The sequence below is a fragment of the Eleutherodactylus coqui genome, chromosome 1, assembly GCF_035609145.1.
Source record: "Eleutherodactylus coqui strain aEleCoq1 chromosome 1, aEleCoq1.hap1, whole genome shotgun sequence".
Classification (NCBI taxonomy): domain Eukaryota; kingdom Metazoa; phylum Chordata; class Amphibia; order Anura; family Eleutherodactylidae; genus Eleutherodactylus; species Eleutherodactylus coqui.
Genome location: NC_089837.1, coordinates 45,209,796 through 45,236,002, shown reverse-complemented (window position 1 = coordinate 45,236,002; position 26,207 = coordinate 45,209,796). Strand labels below are relative to the sequence as shown.

General features: G+C 45.6%; 1 protein-coding gene across 2 annotated transcripts; it reads left to right on the top strand.

Annotated features, from left to right (window-relative positions):
* Positions 1 to 298: 298 nt before the first annotated feature.
* Positions 299 to 26,030, top strand: CTSB (cathepsin B). 2 transcript variants are annotated; one of them, XM_066595174.1, is made up of 10 exons: positions 299 to 331; positions 11,704 to 11,846; positions 17,636 to 17,724; positions 19,130 to 19,244; positions 19,325 to 19,443; positions 20,226 to 20,311; positions 20,428 to 20,574; positions 21,360 to 21,476; positions 21,653 to 21,781; positions 24,462 to 26,030. In XM_066595174.1, the coding sequence occupies exons 2-10, from the start codon at positions 11,721 to 11,723 to the stop codon at positions 24,533 to 24,535; spliced, it is 1,002 nt and encodes a 333-aa protein (XP_066451271.1). In that variant the 5' UTR covers positions 299 to 331; positions 11,704 to 11,720; the 3' UTR covers positions 24,536 to 26,030. The 2 variants fall into 2 exon arrangements, with proteins under 2 accessions (XP_066451271.1, XP_066451279.1); XM_066595182.1 differs by lacking the exon at positions 299 to 331 and adding an exon at positions 1,198 to 1,218.
* The last annotated feature ends 177 nt before the right edge of the window (positions 26,031 to 26,207 follow it).

Below are 26,207 nucleotides of genomic sequence, written 5' to 3'. Positions count from 1 at the left end.
GGAATCGGCGTATTTTGGTCTGTGACTATGCTGCATGTTCATGGACTGAAATATGTAGTATGGTCGTGTGAATGAGCCCTAAAGGGTTAATGCAGCTGCACAACCCTTTGTACAGTGCATGACCCCCACTGACATCATTACTGTGTCATCAGGATTCCCCTGTCTGTGGCATGACAAGTGGCAGTGCCCTTCAGCTGCTGTGCCCTGGCTGGGCTGGCACAGTCCTCAGCAGTCATGTGAGTAGTCATGCGGGTGTACAGGGCGGTGCATGGCAGCCTATATGTGGAGGAGGAGGCGACTTCCTCCCAGTATATCCTCTGCTGCTGCACTGGTAAGAGATCAGCTCTGCTGCTTTGCTACATTGTATCCCCTCTTGTCCTTGTATATTCCTGCTGCTTATACTCTGTATTCTCCTGTGTGCTGACTATATATAGGTGGATACAATGTAACAGCTGGATCTGCCCTTATATAGCTCATAGGGTTGTAGTTAGTACGCATGCCCCCCTCCCCATGGTTTACAGGGTCTCTGGATTTTAAGGGGCTGCAGCTCATTAGTTGAATCTTCAGGACTTTTGCTGGAGGAAGATATTTCTTGTACATCTTCAACAAAGTATCAGATGTTTGTTTCTTCTGTTGTTACATTGTATCCAAAGCAGAGCCTATTAGTAAACCAGTCCCTTCCTGCCTGGGAGAGCAGGTATATGCAGCACATGTGCCGGCTGTGGTCGGCATGGGGGGATATGGCTGCTTTCACAGCTGTGTTGGGGTCAGCTCATGGGGTTTTATCTCTCTGCTCCCTTTTTGGATAAGCGAAATTGAAGTAAAACAGGAAAAAAAAACAGCAAATTTGTAGTCTTCCCATTTCTTTCTCTTCTTTCATTTCTTTCTCTTCTTTCTTTTCTTTCTCCACTGATTTCAGTGGGGTTAAAAAAAAAAATGGAAAGGCTTCAGTTTGCTTCTGCTCCATTAGGTTTTTGTTTGTGTTTTGGTGTGTAGCGTAGTCTGAAGCCCTTATTTTTCTGTCCAATAACAACGTAAATTTGACGGAATGGAAGCAAAATGAGGCCTTTTCACTAGCTTCCTGTGTTTTTGTTTTTTTTTTTTTTAAAACCCCATTTTCTGTTTTATTTCAATTTCTCTCCTCCCAAAGCAGAGCAGAGACAGAAAGCCTGAACTGACCCTAACGCAGGTGTGAAAGTACTAGGCTGTCCGAGGAGGGTAAGCTGGGACTTGTGGCTCCGCATGGAGCAGGTTGGTGCCTTCCTCTAAGGCCTCATGCCCATGGCCGTTACTGACTCCGCCAGCGGAATATCGCAGCGGAGTCCGTCACGGTGCCCCCCAGAGACCCCATACTTGCCTCTCCGGATCCGGAGCCTGAATCCCGTCCAGGGCGCATGCGCTGTACAGCGCATGACGCGCCAGCAGTGGGAGATGACGTGGCCGGCGGTGACGCAAAATCATGCAATGTTTCTGCTGTGCTCACAGCAGAAGTATAGCATGACAGCCGACTTCCGTTGACTACAATTGAAGCTGGCCGCGTGTTTACGCAGCAATTAGAACATGCCGTGGTTTATGTTACGCTGCAGACTTCTACAGTAGAACCCCGCAGTGTGAACATTGAGCTATTAGGTTCAATAGAACCTAATAGCTGTGGCATAACGTTGCGGATTTCCGCCACGTTTCACGCGGCAGAAATCCGTCTGTGGGCATTAGCCTAAAGCAGTTGTTGTATTTTGCTGTTCTAGACAATCTGGTTGGTGTGATTGCAAATATAGATGGGATTTCTGTACACTAAACTCCCCTCCATCTGCACAATGTAATGCACACAGCTGGTGTTGCATGGGTTTTCCCAGGCTCTCCTTAGTGTTCCTGTATGCATCTTGCTTTGTCTTGTCTCCAGCCCCCTCACATGTTTGTGCCCTGCCCTTGTTTACCACCCGCTGCCCCCTGCACTGGGAGTGTCCTCCGCACTAATCCTTTATGCGGTGATGCAGCTGAGGCTTGGAGTTTAGTCAGTGCCGGGAATACGGAAATGTAGGGATTTTTTTTCTTTTCATGCTGAGTAATAGTGCGTTAATTGCAGGGATGTTACTATAAAGGCCATAGGGTGGCGCTCTGCTGGTGACCAGTATGTGATAGCTGTGTTCTGGATTAGACCTCTGATTCTTTATACTGTATGTAGGAATATTTAGCAGTGCTGTATACTAGTTGTTACCTGAAGCGATGCTGGTATAATATGATAAATGCACCATATGTCCCATAAATGCCGCAGGTGAAACATTGAGAGTACAGCCTCACCGATATCTGACCAGTGAAGCGGTCATATTGTGTAGGGTCTATGCAGAGGTATAACTTTAGCTACTAAGAAATGAGTTCCCAAACAAAAAGGGAGGCATTCGGCATGTCGGGTTAATAGAGACCTGTGTCTGCAGGAGGTACACCATGACGAGGATAATAGAACTAGCATATTGGATACTACATATTCACATGTACGGACAATAGGAACTTGAACATAACAATCGTGCCAACCTTATTACTACTGGGGCCGCTGTGGGGGTCACTATTACTACTGGGGCCGCTGTGGGGGTCACTATTACTACTGGGGCCGCTGTGGGGGTCACTATTACTACAGGGGCCGCTGTGGTGGGGGTGGGGGGGTCACTATTACATACCTCAAGCTTACTTGGGATATGTTTACACGTGGTGACAATGCTGTGCATTGTTGGAGCGGAAACTTTGACAGTGAATTCTGCAGAATTCCCGCATCCAAAAAAGTCAAAATCCATACCATTTAATGCAGATTTTGGCTGGAATGCGGCTGCGTACCCGCAGCTGATTTCATTTTATGCAGCACACCCCCTCACCTCCTCCGACTGCTTCCTGCAGTACATGCTCCCTGGCTTCCAGTTTCCAGCGGCCTGGTCAGGTGAGGCCACTACAGGCCATTGGGAACCGGAAGCCAAGGAGTGCTGACAGCAGGATATCTGTGGGGGGCACAAAGTATGGAATTGGCTGTGGATACACGGCTGATTTCCAGTCAAAATCCGCACTAATGGTAAAGATTTTGACTGTTTTTTGGATGCTGTAGAATCTGTTCCCCGTCTTTTTTTTTTTTTTTTTTTAACTGCCCTGTACTTTAGAATGACAAAGCTAAAATCATACTTCATAAGCCCCGCCCCTGACCACTCCCTTAGTATAGGTGTCTTTGGCTCTTCCAGGCATAGGGCCTGGTTATTCTTGCACCCTTTATTGTGCAGCTGGTCAAGGCTTCTAGTGTGACGGGATACTTGTGCATTCATTTGGGTAAAATACAAACACTGCTTACTAGAGATGAGCGAGTAGTGCCTTAGCCGAGTATCTCCCCGCTCGTCTCTAAAGATTTGGGGAGCAGGGAGGAATGGAGGGGAGATCTCTCTCTCCCACCCTCTCCCTGCCGCAACTCACCTGTCACCCGCGCCGGCCCCCGAATCTTTAGAGACGAGCGGGGAGATACTCGGCTAAGGCTCTACTCACTCGAGTAATGTGCCTTAGCGAGTATACTCACTCATCTCTACTGCTTACAGCTCCTATATTCTCTAAGTAGTGAGAGCATTGTGGCATCTGGTGAATGGAACACCACTGTAATACCAGGTAGTGCCACTATGAAAAATATGGCACTGTGCCTGGTATGCAGTAAAGTGGCCGAGCACTGGGGCTGCTTCAGGCAGCTGATCAGTGGGTGTCATGTCTGGTGGAGCGCCACCAATCTGATACTGATGACATGTCCTGAGGCTTAAGCCATCAATATTGGGGTGCTATTAGACAGAACATTATCATTCAAAAGAGCAAAAGTGAATGATGATTGTTCACTCTAAACACAGTGAATGACAATCGCTTTTCGGTCATAGATTTTTATCTTTAAATCGTTGGCTCGTTCATTTATCTTCAGTTTAAACAGCGGTTGTTCAGTCTCTTAGTCGCTTATATGGTGACTATGAAAGTCTGAGTGATTCTAAAGATTTTTTTTTTTTTTTGAATGAGCCAAGAATGTATCTGCCTATCTAAACGGGCTGCACGAGAGTGAATGAGCTAACTATGGCTTAATTCGCTTGGTCAAATAATAAATCGTCTCATCTAAAAGGGCCCCGAGTCCTGGAAACTTCTAACTTAAAGGGGTTGCCCCGCTAAAGCAAGTGAAGTTAAACACTTCTGTATTAATGCACTTTGTAATATACATCGTGCATTAAATATTGGCCATACAGAAGTGATATACTTACCTACAGGGCCCCCCCCCCCCCCGTGTTGGCGTCCCCGTCTCCCTGGCGCCGACCAAATCCTTCTTCTTGATTAGACGCGCTTGCGCAGTCTGCCCTCTTCTGTCCCGTTGAGTGCGTCCGCACCAGCGTGCTCGCGCCGCACAGCTGGTCTGCTCGGGCCAACTAGAATCGTGAGTTTCTCAATCCATGTTGATGGGTGATACCTGCCAAAAAGCTACAGTTGGTAGCTGGGGATTCCAGCAGAGCGGACACTTTATGATCAGATTTAAAGGGTTTTCCGAGACTCTAATACTGATGGTCTATCCTTAGGACCGGTCATCCATAATGGCTTGGTAGAGACTTGCTGCTGAGCCTCTCGGCCAATCACCTGTTTAAAGATATCCTAGTTCTGAGGTGAGCGCCGCGGCCTCTTCACTGTATACTGGAGACGGCACCAAAAACAGTCAGTGCCTTGTGTAGCAACTCAGTCGCATCCACTTGAATAGGACGGAGCTGCTCTCAGGTCATGTGTCTGATGAGCGTGATGTCACAGACCTACTACCTGATTAGCGGCTATCCACCTATCTGATAATGATGGCCTATCCCGAGGATAGGTCATTGATATTGCATACCCAGAAACCCCCTTTAATGCCAAGGAAACATTTTAACAAGTAGGGATTGTCCAAAGCAGAAACCCCCTTTAAAGTGCAGCTTGTAATAGTTTCTGTGGATCCCAGCAAAACGGAGAAGAACTGGAAGGCTGCATAGGACAGAAAACATGGCTGACTACCTCCAGAAACGGTGACGCTCTTGTCCACATACTGCATAGACTGTACCGCCCAACGACACTTACTGGAATCATATATGGCAGCACCAGTAAGACAAGAAAGCGGCCATGTTTTCAATCTTGCGGCCCCTTTACGCAACTAAAACAAGCAGGATTTTGCATGTGAACAAACCCATTGAAATCATCGGTTCTATTCATGTGAATCTGCCCCTATCATTAGATCAGATTTGAGGTCCTCTACGAAGGAGGATCTGCTGGAGACAATACCGTATCTGAGAACGATTTCATAGACTGCGCAAATGTTTTACTACGTTTCTGCCGGAAATTTAAAATACACGCACGCGCTAAATTCACATCTAGGCTAGGAATCTGGTTATGGGAGCAAGAAAGCAGAATCCCCTGATGAACGGCTCCGTCCCATAATGGAGCCAAGCTGTGCAGACAGACCCTGGTGACCATAATGGGGTCCGTTCGGTTCCGGCACCTCTGTGGTGTTTTTACCAGGTGAAAGAGCCCGGTATGTTTGATTCTTTCATCCATCCCACCGGATCAGAGCCGGAGTTTCTGAATGCAGATGTGACTGGAGCCTTACTGAACGCAGCGTATCGCAGACTTACCATCTAGTAACCTTCTTGTGTTCTGAAATGGTATTTCAATAAATAGCTTGTTTTATCAGAGTAATGATGGAAGCCGGACGTCACCATCTTAATACAGCAAATGTATCACTAAAACACAAGTTACATCTGAAGGAGTCTTGAGTTCCAGGAGTCTTGAGGGGTCGGAGGTTTGGCTTACTGACTCTGAAGCCGTTGCTTGGGGAATTGCCCTATAGACCGCCTCCTGTAGGTTCTCTCTGGACTCTGTAGGTCACCCTGTACTATAGTGCGGGTCACTAGATATATATTTAGTCTTGATGGGATCTACAGACTGGTGATACTGGAGGCGACTGGTTACACATGATCTCCGGTTACTGTTTATACACCAGACGCTCGTCCGCAGTACAACACTGGGCTCTTCTTGTAACGTGAAATTGAAAGTAGAACCAACTTGTACAATGTTAGTCATCCTACTGGTGAGAAATGAACCGTCTGTTCTGTGTAAACACGGGACCCAACAAGGTACTAACCGAGCAATCGCTCATTAGTCGCTACTGGAAAAAAACCGACTAGCGGACAAATTCTCGCTCAATGTAAACGGCCATCAATCATCTATGCGCAACTGTCTGTTTGCAGTGAATGGAGGCGGGCGGCCGGTAGACGTCTCCAATCACTAAACAGATATCACTCCCGTGCGAAGGCGCAGGAGCAATAATCGCCGGGTCTACTGTTGGTCGCTTTTGCGTCTGACGGTCATCCTGTGTACAAGTACTAGAAGGCTGCTGCACGAGTCGGCTGCACAAATTCAGCATTATTTAGGGTACCTCCACAGGTAGGGCAGGCTAATGACTGGATTTATATTATGGACTCTACGATCCGCGCCGAGCCTCAACGGTCATCCGCAGTACAGTTAAGGGAGGCAAGTAGTGTCACCGGCCGCGCTCAGTCGGAATCCGCTGCAGGAACCTGTAGTATTCTGTATTGTGGATGGTCCGGAAGGCTCACCGTCAGACCTGCACAATACAGATTTTTCGTTAAATCTCTGCTTTTCCCGCTCCGTCACTAGGCGATGACACGGAATCTGCAACCTTTCTTCAATGTCAATTGGAGCAGGGCCGCGGGTCAGACAGCTTCTATGCCTGCAGAATAGAGCATGCTGCATTTATTTCATTTTCCCGCGAGTGGACATGCATATAATCTATTTTTGTTAATGGATGCGGAATGCCGCATTGTCCGTGCAGTGACTATTGCCGATTCTGCAATCCAAATCCGGCCGTGTGCAGCCGGCCCAGTTTAGCTGGGGAGTGCGGTGATCGGCCAAATACCAATTATTGGGTACATTCACCCAAGCGTACGTTGGTCCGATCATCGGGCTGCGTAAAAGGGACAGCGATAGTTCTTCGGCTGAGCGTGGCTTTTTTGTGAGCATAGAGATGGACTCTGGTTGGCTGTACATTCCCCCGTGTGAACAGGAGGATGTCCAGCTGGCATTTTGGGGATGGATGAACCATCATAGTAACGATGGCTTGTTCCTCGGCCGATGCAATAAACACACTTTGTCATTCAGCACTTGCTACATCCTGCTGGGAATTGGTGCACGTAAATGGACCTATCTCGTGGTGCCTACTGCAGGGAAAATGCCAACTCTCCTCTTTGGGTTGTACGGGTGGAGGGGAGGGTTGAAGGCTAGGAGAACCCATCTGATGTCCATATGTCCTGATAAGACCCCTCATTGCAGGAAAACCCTCTAACCCTTTCTCATCTGCTTAACCTAAATGGATTATGCAGCTGAAGGCTGTATTGAGTCTGCTCCATGTCCGACAGCTACGAGGCTTGATGACAGCAGTCAGAAGCTGCTAACTGTTTAGATGTCATGGTCAAAGCTGACCGCACATCCAAACAGTCAGTGGCAGCCCTGAGCCCAGGAGATTGATTTTTTTAATTTTTTTTAATTTATTTATTTATCCGAAGTATTGCAGTTTATAGTACAAGCGATCAAATGATCACAAGTTCAATCACCTTGTGGAGCCTAAATATGTTTCATTAAAACCTGTTGGGCCTCATGCCCGTGACGGACTCCGCCAGTGGAATATCGCAGCGGAATCCTTTCACCCCCCCCCCCATACTCACCTCTCCGGATCCGCCGCTTGAGTCCCATCCATCAGGCATGCACAGTACAGCGTATGATGCGCTGGCAGTGGGCGGCGATGTGTATTCACACAATACTTCTACTGTGCTCACAGTGGAAGTATCAGGTGATGGCCAGCTTCCTTGACTACAATGGAAGCCGGACGTGTTTTTCCGCGGCAATTAGAGCGTGCCAAGCTTTCTTTCACGCTGCGGAATTCCGCAGTGTGAACATTGAGCTATTAGGTTCAATAGAACTTGATCTGCAAGCAAAGGTTGAACCTGGAAGAAATGTATCACCCACAGTGATTGGTGACTAATCAGGTGATCTTCCCAGCATTCATAGCGATAGTAAAGACATTAGGCTTTTCCTTAGTGGTGAACCGCTGCTGGTAGTGCCTATCAGCGGAGTCCGCCATCGTGTACTTCGGCTGCCAAGCAAAGTTCAACTAGTTTGACCTATCAATATTGGGGAACCAAGATCACGGGCTAAACCGTCTTGGTGCAACATTTTCCTACTTTACCTTAAATTAAGGCTGCCTTCCGTCACAATGTCATGACCTTTGTGTGTTGCGAGACGCACAAATATGAACCTCATTTTTTTGAGTGGGTCATACACATGAGCGATGTCTTCCTGCAATGCGATGCTATGTGGGAAGCAAATCTCAGCCTGTTCCATCTTCATGCGTGATCGGACATCACAGCGCCATTGTTCTCAGTGGGACCGGCGGCAGCAGAGCGAGGTCTCCCATTGACAGATGTGAGGCTATACTGGCATGAAAACCCCTCACATGGTGGGGAGCGCGATATTGGGGGAGGATTCACGGCCCCATATCACAGTCACCCGTGTGAAGTTGGCTAAACTCTTGTTGATCTCCGATTATAACTTTGGTGCCACGAGCCCTAAATAAAATAATACAACTGTACCCATTTTGTTTTCCCATAAAAAAAATCTAAACTATTTAAAACCCTCCATATTTGGTATCGCCGCGTATGGAAAAGTCCAAACTATTTAAAATATCACTCTTTATTCCGCTCAGTGAAGGACAAAAAACAATTCTTTGTAATTCTGGCATTTTTTTATCTTGGCTCCCAAGAAATGAAAATTTAAAAAAATGATCTAAAAGACGTTTTTCAAAATGGTGCAAATAAAAACTAAAGCGCAGCCCACAAAAAAAACAGCCCTGTGGACAAAAAAAATAAAAATTGTCACGGATTTCAGAACACGGAGACGGGGAGCAGTTTTTGTTTAAGAAGAATCTAACAAAACGCACGCACACAGGCGCAAATGCATTTTATGATTTTCATCTTACTTCACCGGCATATGCATTTTTATGGTCGCCCGCCCAACAAGCGCATATATATAACGTTTGTACGCCGTTCAGACGGCACAAGCAGGTACGTATACCCCGAGCCCGCAATGCCATTGGGCGGGGGGGGGGAGACAGTTTAGATCTGCTAAGCGGGCTTCCCCCCCCCCCCCCCCCTCCCTTCACCAGCTATCTGCAAGGGGAGGGGCAAGAGCTAGTGTGCTAAGCACCAACCCCTTGTTAGCAGCCAGTAATGGGAGGGGGGCGAGAGCTTGGCAACTAGTAAACAGCTGGTAAGCGGCAGAGAGGAGAAGGGAAGGGGTGGGCATTTAGTAGTCACGCTGCTCAACTCCCTCCAACCTCCCTTCTCTGGCAGAGGTCATAGGCTCCCATGGGAGTCTATGCAGCCACTGCTGGCGTAAAAACGCCCGGCTGAAATGCGCTATCTTGGCCGGCTGGGTGCTTTAACGCTGAGGAAATGCATCCATGTGCATCGATGCATTGTAAACCAATGCATCAGAGGGGCAGCGTATATCCGCCAGACATGAAAGCGCGGCCGATATACATCCGTGTGAATCCAATCTAAAAATGGAGGAGGGGAAAAAAAGCTACATCAATGGAAAAATAAGTTGAGTCTCTTATGGCGGGGACAAAAAAAGTCCAAAAAAAAAGTTAAAATCTCTGGTTCTGAAGGGGTTAATGAATAATTACACTGAAAGGATTTCATGACTTGCACTTTTACCTGGTACAGCAGGGTGTAACTCCTTGGCACGGAGTCGTTGACCTGCTGGCATCACTGTTTATGATCTATAACTGCCACTTGTGGCAAATCCTGAAAAACCGCCTCCTGGTGATATAACCGGAAATGAGGGGATTTTTGTTTTCTGGTTCGGTCTCTGCATACATTGATGATGCGTATTGTAATATGGGATGGCTCCTGACTTCTTCTGTGTGTATACTAGATTCTGTTCCCATATATGTATACACAAATATATCCCCTCTGCCTGCAGTGAAAGAGTGGAATGTGAATATAAAAAGTTGGAGTTGATCAGGCGCTACACAAGGGGTTGGAGCAGAAGCACTTAGCTTTGTGTAGTGGCCAGTACTTGTAATTGCAGGCTGAGGTCTCGTTAAAATCAATGCGAACTGTACCTGCAGTTAACACCGCCGGCCACTAGGTGGAGCGGAGCAGCAACATCTGGTCTGTACCCCTTACTTTCAAAACATAACTTTACTTTACCGTCTACACAGCTGCATGAGGTCTTGTATGCTGCTGGATGAGCTATATTTTTTAATGGTGGTATATAATGTACCACATCAGTTACTGGAAAACTTTTTAAAAACTTCTGTGGAGTAAAATAGAAAAAAACCCTGTGCCCCGGTGGTGACCCTCTGCGTTCCTGTCCGGCGCTGCGGATGTGCGAAAGTGCCGCAGGACAGACTGCTTTCGTTGACTTTAATGGAAGCCGTCCAGGCGGAAATTCGCTCAGAATAGAGCATGCTGCGATTTTTTTTTTTTCCCTCCTGCTAGCGGAAATTCACTGTTGATTTCCACTGGTGGGCAGGGAAAAGCGTGGGCAGTATTTGCTGCGGGACTTGACTAGCTTTCCTCTGCTTTCACACAATCTCATTTGGACAACTGTTGGGCGCTTGAAGGGAGTCTGCCATCTTGAACTTGCTGTCAAGACTGCAGGCAACATGTTCTAGATCAGGAGGAGCTGAGCGGACTGATATATAGTTTTATGGGGAAAGTCAGTATAAATTGTGTTTTTATTAATTTTATATTTCATTAAGAGCTGAACAGTCCAATAGGCGGGGCTATCTGTGATTGACAGCCCTCACAGTATGCACACTCACACACATAGTTGTCAATCACTGATAGACCAACAGCTGTCCCAATGACTAATACCCCATTTACACTAAAAGATGATTGCTCAAATGACAGTTTTGAGCGATCATCTTTGCATAGTCTATAGTAGCTATTAAAGAGCTAGGCAGGCGGCGCGGGACACCGCCACTATCGCTCGGCAAACAATAAAGCTGTTCTGCATAGGCAAACAGCTGCATTGTTCTCCGCAATTACAGCTTGTGTTCCGCTGTGAACTGCCAGCGGGCCACGAGCTGAAAGAATCTTATCAGTGCTGCCAACTGTGATAACAGCCAGCACCGCTGATAAGAGTTTATCGCTCAATTCTAGAAAACTAGAATTGAGCGAGGAACGAATCGTGCACGAAAACTCTACCAGCTGAAAGCTCTGAGAACAACACAGCTGTTTGCATATACAAAACGGCTGTTTTGTTCTTTGAGCTATCGCAGCGGTATCCCGCTCCTCCTACATTAACTCTTAAGTAGCTAATTAGCTACTTAGAGTTATGCAAAGATGATCGCTCAAAACTGACACTCAAACTATCGTTTGAGTGATTATCTTTCAGTGTAAATAGGCCTTAAGACTCACTGCACCAGCTGGTGATCTGTTCGAGGAGTAGCAGTACCCCAAAAGCATCATCCCATATAAGAACACTGTAGTCAGCCTCTCCCTGGTCTTAAATGGCTGATAACAGAGAGAGATTATATTCCTCTGTACTGTTCCTTTTAAACCTGAGATTTTTCCTTTTTCTAAATTAACTTGATGTTTTATGTTTCCACAGGGGGAAATTCTGCAACAATGTGGCAATCGCTGACCCTTCTATGCATCCTGGCCTCTTTCGCCAGCTGCCGCCATGTCCCCCACTTCAAACCTCTGTCCAGTGACATGGTCAATTATATCAATAAACTAAATACTACGTGGAAGGTGAGTGAGGGTGGTGGGCTGTGCCATATGTGGGGGGAGTATATTCATAGGGTCTGTAATGTGGGAAAGGGGATAGATTTCAAACTTGACCCAAGAAATAACTTTAAGGGGTTAATTATAACGAGAAGTTCTTAAAATGGTGAAGAATTAGAAATCTTTAGATTCCTGTTGCTGTCATGAATGGAAACATTCAAGTTTACACCGAGGCTTAACGTGACCCTCCGCGTTTGGAAAAACAAAGATGGCTGAACCACTTCTCTGACTACCTGATGAATGCTATACATTAGTATGGATCATTAGTCCAAGACCCTACAGCTGCTTTGATTGGCCAACAAGGCTCACGTAAATTGTGCCAAATTTACAAAAGTAACGCAGAACTTTGGTACAATTTATGCTGCGCCCCAAATCGGGAAGATATTCCAAAAATGCGCCAATTTTTGCCTGGCAGTGCTGCGTGTGCCAGTTTGTATTCCTAAATGTTTTGAACCCCAAATTAGATTCCGCTTCATGTACTAATATGGAAAAGTAGCCAGCAATCAAATTACTGATTTTTTAACACATAAAATGAGGCAAAAACATGATAAAAACTACCATATCCTTGTTACAGCACAAAATGTGCCGAACTTTGCATAACGCTACTACATGCGCCAGAATTGAGTCAGTTTGCATTCGGAAATGTGGTTCCTTCCATAAAAACTTTTTTTTTTTTTTATTCTGTATCATTCACTAATATGTAATGGTCAACATTCAAAATGATTTTGATAAAACAACAACGGGGGCAAAATTAAGAAAACAAAAACAAAACCCAAACCCATCCATGCAGTTGGATTTGCTTCAAATTTCTCTTCATTTATACCAACTTTCATTTGGTTTTATTAGAGCCACTTTGTAGTATCACTTCATAAATGTGTCGGAGGGATACACTAACTAGCCACACCCACTTAGGGGTAAAAAAAGGGCGAGCTTGTTTTTGTTTTGCGCAAACTATTGTAAACTTGTCTCAAACTCTGCGCACCTTGAATTCTGGCGCAGTTTTGGACACATCTGTTGGAAATGCAGGTATTATTGTATTTTGTCACCACCAGGAAGCTAGGGGTGTGACGGGGCTTGCATGGAGGAACGCCCCTGTCTCATTCCTAGCTCCTGATTGGGTGACCTCAGTAAGGTCCTCACAGCAGCGTATGTATAGATTGTTGCCTGAGCTGCACGGTTAGGGTTAGGCTTAAATTATTAACTGTAAATACTTGCATGTTACAGGGATAGCATGGAAGCATTTACAGTGAATATTCTAAGCCTAACCCTAACCGTGCAGCCCAGGCAACAATCTATACAGACGCTGCTGCTAGAAGTTTACCCGGAGCAGCCGTCCTCAGTGCCTGTCCCCTGGAGACTGTACCTCCGCGCTGCACCAAGGCACTCTCTCTTCTGCCGGCTCAGGCAGTCACTCCTGCCAGCACCCCAACCGCTGCCTCTGCATCTCCTGGCTGCGCTGCCACCTCTAGCAGCCTTGCCACTCACTCTACTTCCCTGCTGGCATAGCCTGTGCAAACACATGATCTCCTGACCCTGTCACCGCTCCCACCTTTGCCGCAGGGCTCCTCTGCAGGCTGCCTCTGAACTCTGCCACTGCTGCCAGGTTTAACGCTGTTGGATCTTTAGTGCCCTGGCAGGACCTGCACACCAGCCTCCTCTGCAGCCAATCAGGTACAGGGGGCGTCACCGGCCTGTCACACTTGTCTCCACCAGTATTCCTGGTGGTGACAAAGTACAATAATACCGGAAATGCATTAATAAAGTAAAGCCATTGTATGTGTTTTAAAAAAAAAAAAAAGTTCCAGAACTGTCCCCAGAAACCCCCTCTTAAGTGTAGACCCCTGAAGTGTAGAGGGGACACAGTGTTAAACAAAACCTCACTCTGCTTGCAGCAACAAAGTCACAGAACACATGGTCTTCCTTCTGCTCTCCCACGTTGCTGCCAGTTCTCTGGTCCCAACTGAACTTCACTTCCGGGAGGGGAGTGATGATAACCCAACATGAGTGCTGCAGCTATTCACAGGCAGAAAGCAGCTCGTGATTGGCTGCAGTGGTCACATGATCTGAAGCAGTTATTGCCAGCTCCCTGCATCTGGAAGTGAAGACCAGCAGGGACCCGAGAACCGGTGAGACAGCAGTAACGGGGAAGGGAGAGAATGAGTTCTGTGACTTCACCTTGCTGAGCTCGCAGCAGTATTGTGTAACACTATACAACATCACTTAGCTCTCCAAGGACTTGAAAATGTCCAAACATTTGATGGCTGGTGGTCCGAGTGCTGAGACCCCCACGATCACTAGAACAACGCCGCAGAAGCAATCGTCCGAGCGCTGTCACTACTTGCTGATGAGACCTATAAACATTCTATTGACCTGGTCTTCGGCTAGCAAGCAGTGACGGCGCTTCTGCTACTTTGTTCTAGTGATCGTGGGGGTCTCAGCATTTGCACCGCCAGGGATCAAAAATTTTGACATGTCCTTATAACCTGTTTATAGTATTTGGAAAACGCTGATGTGTTTTAAAGGGAATTTGAACCTTCAACCATTTAGGAAGCCTGCACGACCTTCCCTATGGGATGTCTAAAAAAAGAACAAACCCCTTGACTGAAGAGAGAAATTTGGGGACTTTGTTTTTTTTTGTTTGTTTTTGTTTTTTTTGCTTTTGTTTTTTTCTATTGGTTGTGTTTTTATGGTATGCATTATTGTTTCCACAACTTCCAGAATTTCTCCCCAATAACTGGTCAGAGTGTGTATTAGGCCTCATGCACATGGGCAAATTTGAATTGCGAAATCCACGGCGGGCGTCTGCCCCCGGATTCCGCAACAAATACTTGCTATGCCAAAGTGATTCTTCATGCACACAAATGGAAACCAATTGAAGTGAATGGAAGCAGTCCGACCTGGAACCTAACTGGAATGTCAATTCCGGATAGACTGTAGGCACCCATGTCATCGCCTAGTGACATCGCGGGAAAATCTGTACTGCACATGGCCGTGTGCATGTTGCCTTAGTCTTCATGTAGATCAACCCGTAAAGGCCAATTTACATGCATTGATTAGCGCTTAAAATTCTTCAAACTAATTTGCACCATAATAGTTACATGTAAATGCAAAGCCATTGTGCACTATTGGCTCACTTGTTCATCACTGAGTTTCAGCCTGCATAAAAATGCTCATTAGTTTGTTCACTTTTCACTTGGTTTAAATAATATTAGTGAAGTGCTTGGAAAGCCTTAACGACTTGAGTGGGGGGGGGGGGGTGATTGTCCTGCTAAACACAATGACCACTTGTTTACTCATGCTGATCGAAGACCATGGCTTTTCTTCAAGCTAATTAAAAACTTCCTGGCCAGAAATTCCTCGCATAAACACACGCCCAACGAGCAAACATGTACAGTTTACATAGCTAATGAGGGGAATGGCCAGGATTTCTAAGGATTATCTTAAGTTTTTAAATGCTCAGGATTTATGGGAAAAAAAGTCGTTCAAACAACAATTGTTGTGTGTAAATGGGCCTTAAGAGTAAATGGTGCTTTAAACCTTATTCTACTTTAGTTATTTGTGGCAAAAGCAGTCAGAATCAGAAATCTGCAGCGGGTGAGGCTCTAGCAGAATGTGAAGCCTTAGATAAGAGGACTGCCAGCTTCAGCATTTAGTAATCTTATACGTTCACATGTAAACTTCAGATAATGTAACTGCCGCATCAGTTGCAACCGTTAGAATAACTTGATGTATTCTGAGTTAGGAAAACCCATCTGTCCTACAATTAGATGACAGTCAGGTGTCTGCTCATGATCAGCCAGTGCTATAATGTTTGTTATCCTATATGTACTCCATAAAGAGCTTCATAGGAGGAAATGAATCTTGAAACCTCACTTGTCTGTTTCACGCTGTATTCTTCTCTGGTGCAACGTCACATTTGGCACACCTGATTAATAAGGCTGTGATACCCTTTGAGTATCGCCTAAATTCATATTCTTCAGTAACAAAAATATAAATTCTTACGCCAACGTTACTCACAAAAACATATGAGGACAAAAAGCCGTTGAGGAGCAGTTACATTGGTGTCTGTTACTTTGGCTTCAACGCTAGCCATCAGTGTGGTGACATGGATACATGCTCATGGGCAATTGAATCCTACATCAGGGCGAGCGCGTGCCATTACATCTGCATCACAGGGGTGAACAATCTTATGCACACTATATACCTGTGCTTTGCATACAATAGTTGCCTCCCTACGAGGCTGACTAGAGCACGTTGGGGCGAGTATTGTACTGTAACTGGCACAGTATGAGTTGGTGTAAGGCCTCCTGCACACGGGCACGCACTGATTCTGTGTGGGAAATCCCACACTGAATCCTCCTGTGCCGCTGCCCTGCGTACCTGTCAGAATTCTTCTCTCTGTATGCGGATGTGCCACCGGCGCACATGAGCAGTACAGAGGACGCCGTCGCCTAGGCGATGACACGGATTCGCGACACATCTACTTTGCTCATTAGAGAAGTGCTGCTGGAGGGACTGTTTTCATTGATTTCAATGGAAGCCGTCCCTGCGTATCCGCTCTGAAAATGGAGCATGCTGTGATTTTTGGCACGGAGTGGCCACAAATGAAATCCGCTGGGGTGCATGGAGAGAGGAATCTCCACACACATCAATGGGCACATTGAGCAGCGGATCGCCCGCGCCTGCCGATAAGCATGGAATCCGCTGCTTAATTTGCCCCGTGTGCATGAGGCCTGAGCCGCGTTCATGGAGCCAGGTCAATATAGTCTATTTTCGAACTTCCCGATTGTCCTCGGTTCCGTAGACTTGCGTATTACAGGCTTTATGTGCTTATTAACTTTGGGTTTTGTTTATATGTGTATTATTACTTTTATTGTGATTTCTCAATGTATTCAATATATGTGCCGTCTCTGGGTCCATTATTGCTAGTTTTGCTCCTCACTGTCTTGAGTATGCTTATGTTTTCCGTGTAATGGTGGTATATGATTTGATATTGAAACTTTTTTTTAATTATTCTTTTAGTCCTTTTATGCCTTTTGTGTTTTATTGTGTGATCTAATTTAAGGAGGTTTTTTTTGCATCAGTATACCTGTGAGGTTTTTGTAGGGGTATATGCTGCTATCAGTCAGTGGCAGGGTGGTTCCTTGAGATTTTAAAGATACTTGTATGTGTTTTTAGGGTTTTTTTTCTGGAACGAAGTCCAGTTAGGAATTTTCCACAAAACTGCTGTCAAAGGGATCTTTCACACGGGGCAACATTACGCTGCAAGATGCATCCAAATCTGCAGCTGTGGAATTCCTCTCCAAAATCTTCATGTCTAACTACGGATTTTGATGCGGAATTGCAGGCAGGTTTTAACACTTTCCAATCTAATTTTGGATTCAGGGTTTCCTAAAAGGCTTACTCTTTTTCCTGTTATACAACGGTGCCATCTGCTGGCTAAAGCCAGTGTGTGTGCGCCAGAGAGGCTCTGACAGCGGAGATGGTAAGAATACCCCGTCGGCCGTCTTCTGACACTGGAGCTGTACAAGCTTCAATCAGAATGTAGGAAGACGTCAGACAGTGGATTGGAAAGGGTTAAGCCATTTTCAATTCTGCATCAAAATCTGCAGAAAGCCTGTAGATTTTAATGTGGAATGTATCGTGGCTTGTGGTGCGCCATGCGGCCTATTCCGCTTGCGTGAATGGTCCTACTAACTTCTGGGAAGTGAAGCTGCTTGTTAAGTCTTCATTCTCTGCTCCCTTTTATCTTTCAGGCTGGTCATAATTTTCCAAATGGAGACATTAATTACGTGAAGAGACTCTGCGGCACACTACTCGGAGGAAGCAAGATACTGCCGGTCAGGTAAGATATGGATCGCATGGTGTCCTCCCAAGTCTGCAGTCAAGTCTTCTAGTTGTTGCTGCAAATTCACTAGTTCGGTATAGGTTATGTGAACGGCCTATGACTGATGGTCTACTTAACCTGCCACTGTCTAGCAGCCCCCGGCTACTGTGAAACCACAGCATGGAGATCCGGGTTATGTTAGACGCTACTGCTGAGAATTGTTGGAAATGCTCTTGTGTTACATTTTAATTAGTTGATTATTTGATCCGATGCCCATTGTAAACCAGCTCCCACAGTGCACTGCAACACATGGGATGGATTTCACCCAAGAGACCTCAGAGAGCTTTGTTCAGGTATTCCTGTGCACCAACTTGTAATATATTCAGCCTTCCAAATGGATTGGTGAAAACTAAATGTGATGCCCATATCCAAAAAGGCCCCAAACTGTAGAGCTGAAAGTGCATAGAATGGCATCAAAAAACTTATGCTGAGCTTGGGAAATATTATTGTGGCCTCTCCCCAAGAATAAATGTGAGTAAAGATGAGGTGCGCTCTTCTGCAGCTAGAGCAGGCAAAGAGTATTTTCCAGTAGTGCCTGGCTGGCTCTTGGTGTTGGCAGGCACAGCTGCATCCCTTCGTGTCTTGATGCTTTCTTGAAGCCTGGTCACTCTTAAGACTAGGGCTTAAGTCAAACAAGCTTTATCAGTGAGGGTCTGGATGCTGAATCCCCAACTGACTGAATGGAGTTGTTGTGACCTACTGTGGCGTGATTTACAAAAGTTTCAAACTTTTTTTTTTTTTTTTTGAGTTTTTGTATATGTATCTTTTTTATTTATTAGTGCACGTTACACCTGACTTAGTAGCGATCACTAGATAAAATGTTGTGGATTATAATGCATGTTTTTGCATGGACTGTAGTCATACAGGCAGCCCATACAGTTCTTTCTATAGGCTCTGTGGGAAATGAAAAATGTACTCAAATCCTGAAAATGGGATGAAGGTGCTAGGACTCCTGGTTGGAGGCAGGGGCGTAACTATAGAGGATGCAGGGGATGCGGTTGTACCCGGGCCCAGGAGCCTTAGGGGGCCCATGAGGCCTCTCTTCTCCATATAGGGAACCCAGTACTATGAGTAAAGCATTATAGTTGGAGGCCCTGTTACAACTTCTGCATCGGGGCCCGGGAGCTTTAAGTTACGCCTCTGGTTGGAGGGGATTGGTGATGTCAAGCAGCGGCAGAAAGGGGCCTTGAGTTTTGTCTGTGACATACACCACTCCGTTTATTGACTGACTGGCCTGAGTTGTATCCCTCCGTGTTATATACAATGGATGAGCGGGGACCTCTTCTAGACTGCACACTACACTTACTAGTTTCCTGTAAATCTTACTGTAACTATTACACCAACTTGTCCCTTTATGCTATAGGTATTCCTTTGCTGAGCTAATGGATCTGCCGGATAACTTTGATGCTCGGGAAGCTTGGCCAAACTGTCCTACACTCAAGGAGGTTAGAGACCAAGGTTCCTGTGGTTCCTGCTGGGTGAGTGCATAGTGACTGTTTCGGGATTACCTCTTAGATGTCTTCCCTCTTGGTTTCTAACCAGTTTATATCTGTCTTAGGCATTCGGGGCTGTGGAGGCCATTTCAGATCGTGTCTGTGTGCACTCTAATGCAAAGGTGAATGTGGAGGTTTCTGCAGAAGATCTTCTCTCTTGCTGCGGAATGGAGTGTGGAATGGGGTAAGTAGACCTTAAACAACGGGGCATTTATCGGTGGTCTTGGGGTTTTGAGGGGGGTTCATAAACCTTGGTGAGACAGGATTGGCCATGTGAATGTTATCTTTCTCTGGACCTTCACTTTCATACACTTTCACTATTCTGCTGGCTGCATGTGCTGCTCTGACACATCCCATCATGTAGTTACTGGCTTTAGCCAGCAGATGGCGCCGTTCTATAATGACAGAAACAGCCAGCCCTCCGCTAGGAAATCCTCAATTGAATGATGGATTGGAAGGGGTTAAAAGTTTAAACACTTACAGGTACGGGAATGCCAATGGTTTAGAATTTTAGAATATGAATTGAGGAAGAGGAGATTGTACTACTAACTTTTTGATTTCCCCCTCCTGCGCACACAGCATGTCTATTAGGCCCCAGGCTGGCACAACAGCTGTTTAGCGCCCATCTAGTAGCAGAGGGAGCCCCACCCCTCTCGCTCTGACCCCTTGAATGCTGTGGATGCTATGAGTCGTAGCATCTAAGATGTTAACTCCACTCTCAGCCTTATATCTGCTATATAACCGCCATGTAAGGGGAGAGCTCCAGTAATAAGCCCGCACATTACACTTCCGTTTCCCATTGCCATGTTGCCTCCTAAAGTCCTTTCTTGATTTGCATATTGATAGGATCACATGTTTTCTGTAGAGATCTTATGATTCCTAATTGGCCAGTTGTGAGGAAGGGGGTATCTGCTGCAGATTGCATTATTTCACTGTTTTGACCAAGTATTTTCCAAAATTTACCAGCTGCAATGGAGGATACCCATCGGGGGCCTGGAAGTTCTGGACTGAGAAGGGTCTTGTATCCGGGGGCCTCTATGACTCTCATATTGGTAAGTGGGTCATGTGGTTGGGAAGGCTTTTACTGTATGTTATAGCTTAGTTGGGTGGGGTTTAAAGTTCAGCTCTGCTACATTTGTGTTTTAATGTAACTCTTGCTCTTGTGTAGGTTGCAGACCATATTCCATCCCGCCCTGCGAGCATCATGTCAACGGCTCCCGTCCAGCATGTAAGGGCGAGGAAGGGGAGACTCCAAAATGTGTGAAGCAGTGCGAGACGGGCTACGCTCCAGACTACCGTAAAGACAAGCACTTTGGTGAGTGCACATCTATAGTCGAGAGGATATGGAGGACCTATCGGTAAATCATGGCGGTCTGTTGTAAAATGAAGCTGCCCATAGATTGATCAGTTTTCTCCAAGTTTGATCAGAGATTACTAAGATTCTGGGTCTAAAGAAGCAGACATGGTATAATATACCTGCGCTGATTAAAAAAAAAAACAAAAAAAACTTACCCCATGGAAATTGTTGCACTACCTGTAAAGGTAAAAAAAGGAGCTAGGTTATATTATGGCATTTTTAAAAAAAAATTTTTTTTGGAAGGGGGTGGCTGATGGATACACTTTAAAGGGAACCTGTCACCTGCCTAAAGTACCATAAACTAAGTTATGGTACTGTTGGGTCAGGTAACAAGGAGCCAAGTGCTGTGTTTTTCATACTCACCCGCACCTTGGTTCCCGCGGTGCCCACTTGGAGTCCGCTCACCGTCCGAGAATCTGACTTTTTTTTCTTTTTTTTTTTCCCCCCCCCCCAGAGTCCTGTGCTCTCCTATAGACTTCTACAAGAATGAGCTCATGGTAGAGTCAGACTAGAGTCAGTTTTTCTGCCAGCATGAAAAATCATAGGCGGAAATGGGGTGATTATGAAAAATATATCACCCGGTTCCTGTCACCTCCTCTAACTGCACTATAAGTTAGTTTGTGGTGCATTAGGCAGGTTCCCTTTTAAGTTATGCCAAAAGTATCTATTGTGCCCCTTCTTTGAAGGATATCCACTCTTTCATGTACCCTTTATAATAAGATCTCTGTTACCTTGCACTTTAGGTTCTGATTCCTACAGTGTCCCAAGCAGCCAAGATGAGATCAAGGCGGAAATCTACAAGAATGGCCCAGTAGAGGGCGCTTTCCTGGTGTATGAGGACTTCCCTACATACAAGACTGGTGGGTGTCTGAGTCCAAGGGAATATATTTTATTAGCCTACTAGAAAGACAATTGCATTATAAATGTTCTGTGTTGTAAGTGTCCTCCAACCATGATAACCATAATGACTCCATGACAATGTGGTCCATCATGTCCTGGTGTTACTGTGCTGATTCATTCTTTTATCCTTCTATAGGAGTGTACCGCCATGTCACTGGTGAGGAGATCGGAGGTCACGCTATTAAGATCCTTGGATGGGGTGTAGAGGATGGGACTCCATACTGGCTGTGCGCCAACTCCTGGAATACAGACTGGGGTGATAATGGTACGGCCATGCTACTTGTACTGTTCTTCATACCATTGGAAAACTAGTATGGTGCCTTGTGCATATAGGGTGGTACTATGGTAAGGGGCCCAGCCTAATTGGCTAAATCCGGGCCCTGCCATCTGTGCTCTACCAGCCAAATTAACTAGGTTCCCCTGACGTTATAGTACATCTTAACGATACGCCGTCATACCCTATAAAATCAGTGGACATCCAACTTCTGGGACCCCCTTAGACCTAAGGGTAATGGGGAACTGAACGAGGACTGCGACCTTCTTCTCTATTCTCAAGAGCAGTGGGGGTCCTGACAGTTGGACCCTGAAATCAGAATGTTCTCACATATCCTGGCAGTATGCCCCTCAGTCTTTAAGAGGGTGGAAACTACCATGACATGCAAATGTGGGGGCCGCCTCATTTTATGGGTTTAAAGTAGCCTTCAGTTGAAGTAGTCGCCAGATTTTGTAGGTCTGCAAGGCTTGAAGTGGACCTGTCAGGTCTTATGAGCCTCGTAAACTAAGGTTATGGCTTCACGGGACAGGGGTCACTAAGTCTGGGGATGTGACTTTCATACCTTCCTTCATCGTCCCCATTGAGCAGACTCCTTCCCTTCCATAATGAGAGGACAGTATGCATGCACAAAATGAAGACAGGTCTGTTCTATGGACTGAGCGTCGGGTTAACAAGCGGGACAGTAAGAGTAAAGGGAGGCAGGTGAGCAGGAAAGCCAGATCCCTTGAATCGGCTTTTTCCGGTCCAGAGCCAGTAACCTTAGTTCATAGTGCTTTTAAAGATCCCATTACTCCCCCCAACTCTCCGTTCAGTGGCCATAGAGTTACAAAATCTTTATGCCTTCATAGTCACATGGACATTTTAGGAAAATAGCTCTCCTTGAGTTGGCCACTCAATGTAGGTAGATATTGGGTTACTGGATAGTAGATGAGCAGGACTAATCAACTGCAAGATGCCCCGATTCAAATGGTGACCCCACATAGACCCCATTAGGGCTCTATACAAGTTCCAAGTTAATAGTCGATATAGAACTGATGAACATCTATAAGCCCACACTGTACCTCGTTATGTCTCTATTTCAATGCATACTGTATTATGGACATATTCTTCTTACACATATTATTACTAATGAAGAGAACCTCATTACGGTGCCTTACAGCATACCATATATATGACATGCCAATGGGACCCTAGGGATTGTGTGCAGCCTGATTCTGGCCAATTAGGCTACATTTCCTCTGAGCAAAGGAATACAAAGTTTAACCATTGGAACAAACTCTTGATGGCTAGCTTAAACCTCATTGGTGACTAGATGTTGCCGCATGCTGTCCTCCATGGTATCTTCGGTTATTCACAGCTTGGCCTGCTGCAGTGTTCCCACCTGGAAAGAACGTGCCCAGACATCATTCCACTTAGACCACCATTGTGTAATTACTGTCAGACTGAAAATGGTGCAATCAATGCATTGGGGCACATTGCATATTCGGCCATATGCTCATGTGGGTGAGACCTTAGGTCCCATTAGATGGCCATATATTCAGGCTGTCTATTGCTCAGATGGCACACTGCCCTATTATAGCCTACGAGGCCGTTGGCACAATCGTTCCTTCAAATGGACTGATGGTGAGCGTGAAAGAAATTGCTCTGTACTCTTCTCATCCGGATATGCAGTTGGCAGTGTCCAGTTTTTGTCCAATGTGAGATCTTGACATTCTAAGTCACTTTGCTGCTGTAAAGACCATGGGTTTTCCATGCAGAAGGTCCACAACAACAATCTCCCCTGTGTGAACATGGCTTTAAGGAGGTTGTCTTATTTTCAGGCAACACTTCTCCAATTGCTCCAACTGTCTTGAAATAACAAACAGAACAGTACTTACCTGTCCTCTGCTGTGGGGATCCAGCGATGTTGCCCGCCATCTTCCCGGTGATTATTGTAGAGTACAACGGCGGAATTCGCTTGACCGATAGTATCACTACCCATGTTCCTGGCACCAGTGCTCACCTCTTAGGTGCCATAATCCCAGGAGTTTAGTGCCGTGGCGTTGCAGCGGTCAGGTGAATCCCGCTGGCAGCATCTTCTACAACAATCGCCAAGAAGACGGCGAAGCAATTGGATCCTTGCAGCAGAGGACGGGTAAGTAGTGTTCTGCTTGTCATTTTAGATGGTGTCTGGTAACTGGACATCCCCTTTAAGGTATAACCTACACAGTTGATGCCTTTCGAGACATAAAGCCTTTGACACTAGTTGACAGCTCGGATGTGTGCAAGAAAGAGGAGGCCAACTCTTTTCAGAGCCGTGCACCACTGAGGAAGGGGCTTGTTGCCTCGAAATGTGTCTATTCTTCCGGTTATTCCTGTTAATAAAAAAAGTCCGATTTTAATCCTGAAGGTTGTGCAGTAACCCAACTTTTTTTTCCTTCTGGTTATTTCGATGTACTTTCCACCCATTTCGCTCCATCTGCTGTCCTTTGCACCTATGTGGCCACCACTTACCTTTAAGTCCACATTTTTTACCACTGTGAGGGGTGCTCCACCTTCCGAGTTGGGCTGAGCTTCACTACCACACACAACCTGTGGGCAGGAATGGCGCTGTTTGTAGAAGAAAGCAGTCATGTCCTTCTAATGTTTATTTCCAACAGCCATCCTGGTAACTTTTTGTTTTTCCTCACAGGTTTCTTCAAGATTCTTCGTGGAGAGGACCACTGCGGGATAGAATCCGAAATCGTTGCCGGAGTTCCAAAATAATGTCCAATCTCCTGTCGCACATGAACAGTAGCTGTCGGCTTATCTTGATGGAAACCTTTAGCGGCAAATGGAATTTTTTAATTTTAATTGACTATTACCTTGTTTTACTGAACGTGGCTGTGACTGGATGGGGGAGATCTGGATCCAACCATTGCATCATGGCTGGTAGCAGAAGACTACTGGGGTCTTGGGATTCATGTGTTGCTGAATGAAGCCAAGAGAAACAAATGGTATCACTAAAGTGCTAGGACTCGGGTCCAGTGTGGTTTATGACAAATAATCAAGCCTCATGTATCAAACCTATCAGAGACGTAAAGTGAATGTTCACCTCTAAAACGGTCCAAAATTCCAAACTCCTAATAAGCTCTTCATAGCTGTCAAGGATCCGTTTCTGATACAGAGCTCCAAATTCCCTGCATATAGCTGTTAAATTTAAACACTTTCACTCCCTACAGTCACCACTAGGAGAGCTGAAGAGTTTATTGTATACTGCTTATACATTGTATGCAGTGAGCTCCCCCTACTGGTGTCTGCCAGCAGAATTATTTTAACTTTCTTTAATACAGGGTTTTGAAGCTCTTTATCACAAAATTGGCTCTCTGATCCTATATAACCTTATGGAAGGTAAGTCGTCACCAGATTTAGGACCTAAAATAACATTTGTGTTCAAATGTGGACACTCCCCTTTTTTTTTTTTTTTTAAAAGGGCTTTGTTGTCCATAGCAATCAATTGGACTTTAGGGTTCATTATCCAAAAACTTCTGAGTTCTGATTGGTTCCTCCTGGGCAATAAGGACCTCATCACCCCCCCTCCCCTCCCTTCTCACTACTTACCTGGTTAGCCACCAGATCAGTAATTAGTTTGTGTTGATTTCATGAAGCTGAAAATTAAAATGTTTTATCAATATAGGAGTTGCTGCTGAAGAGTTTTTTACGTTTTTTTTTTTTTTTTTTTTAATTTGCAGTTTTAATGACGACTTCACCTCTCCGGGCCTAAAAGTAGAGACAATAATGGAGGCGTTGCTCATAGCAACTAAACAAAGGACTGTTTTATGTGACCACTTTTGTTTTCAACCCTTTTTAATCTTTGCAGTTGTCCAAAGAGGTGATTGTGTTAGCGGGTTGTACAGGATGAGAAAAACATGCTGTCTTTATGAAACATTTCAACACCTATAGGTCATGTCTGGTATTGCATCTCTGCTTCAGTGAAGTGAATGGGGCTGAGGTGTAATACCACACACAACCACTGGAGGTGCTGTTTTTGGAAACCAACAACCATGTTTTTATAATTCTGAGCAACCCGTGGAGGTAAAATATCTGGAAACGAATGACGTTTTAGATTCCTGTGTAGTTTCTGCGTTTTGTAAAACAGACGGAAATTGTGTAATAAAAGCTGAGCGGACGGCACAACAACCACGTGACTTCTAGTTTTTATCCATATAAAATGTAATGTTTTTGGTTTGCCAATAAAATGCCTTGTCTTCCTTTTTTTTTATATGACTCTTGATGAATTTCTTTATATTCACTCTAGTACTGCGCCCTTAACCCCTTCCCGCTCCAGGACCTACATTTACATCCTGGAGCGTCGGGGTATGTATGCAGAGGTCACTGGGCAACCTCTCTGCATACAGCGCGGGCATCAGCTGTTTACTACAGCTGACACCCGCGGGCA

Bases quoted from the DNA above. Each gene is read 5' to 3' on its own strand.
- CTSB (XM_066595174.1), top strand. From the start codon at position 11,721: ATGTGGCAATCGCTGACCCTTCTATGCATCCTGGCCTCTTTCGCCAGC. The intron at 20,312-20,427 runs GTAAGTGGGTCA...GCTCTTGTGTAG, and splicing joins CCTCTATGACTCTCATATTG to GTTGCAGACCATATTCCATC. The intron at 20,575-21,359 runs GTGAGTGCACAT...CTTGCACTTTAG, and splicing joins CCGTAAAGACAAGCACTTTG to GTTCTGATTCCTACAGTGTC.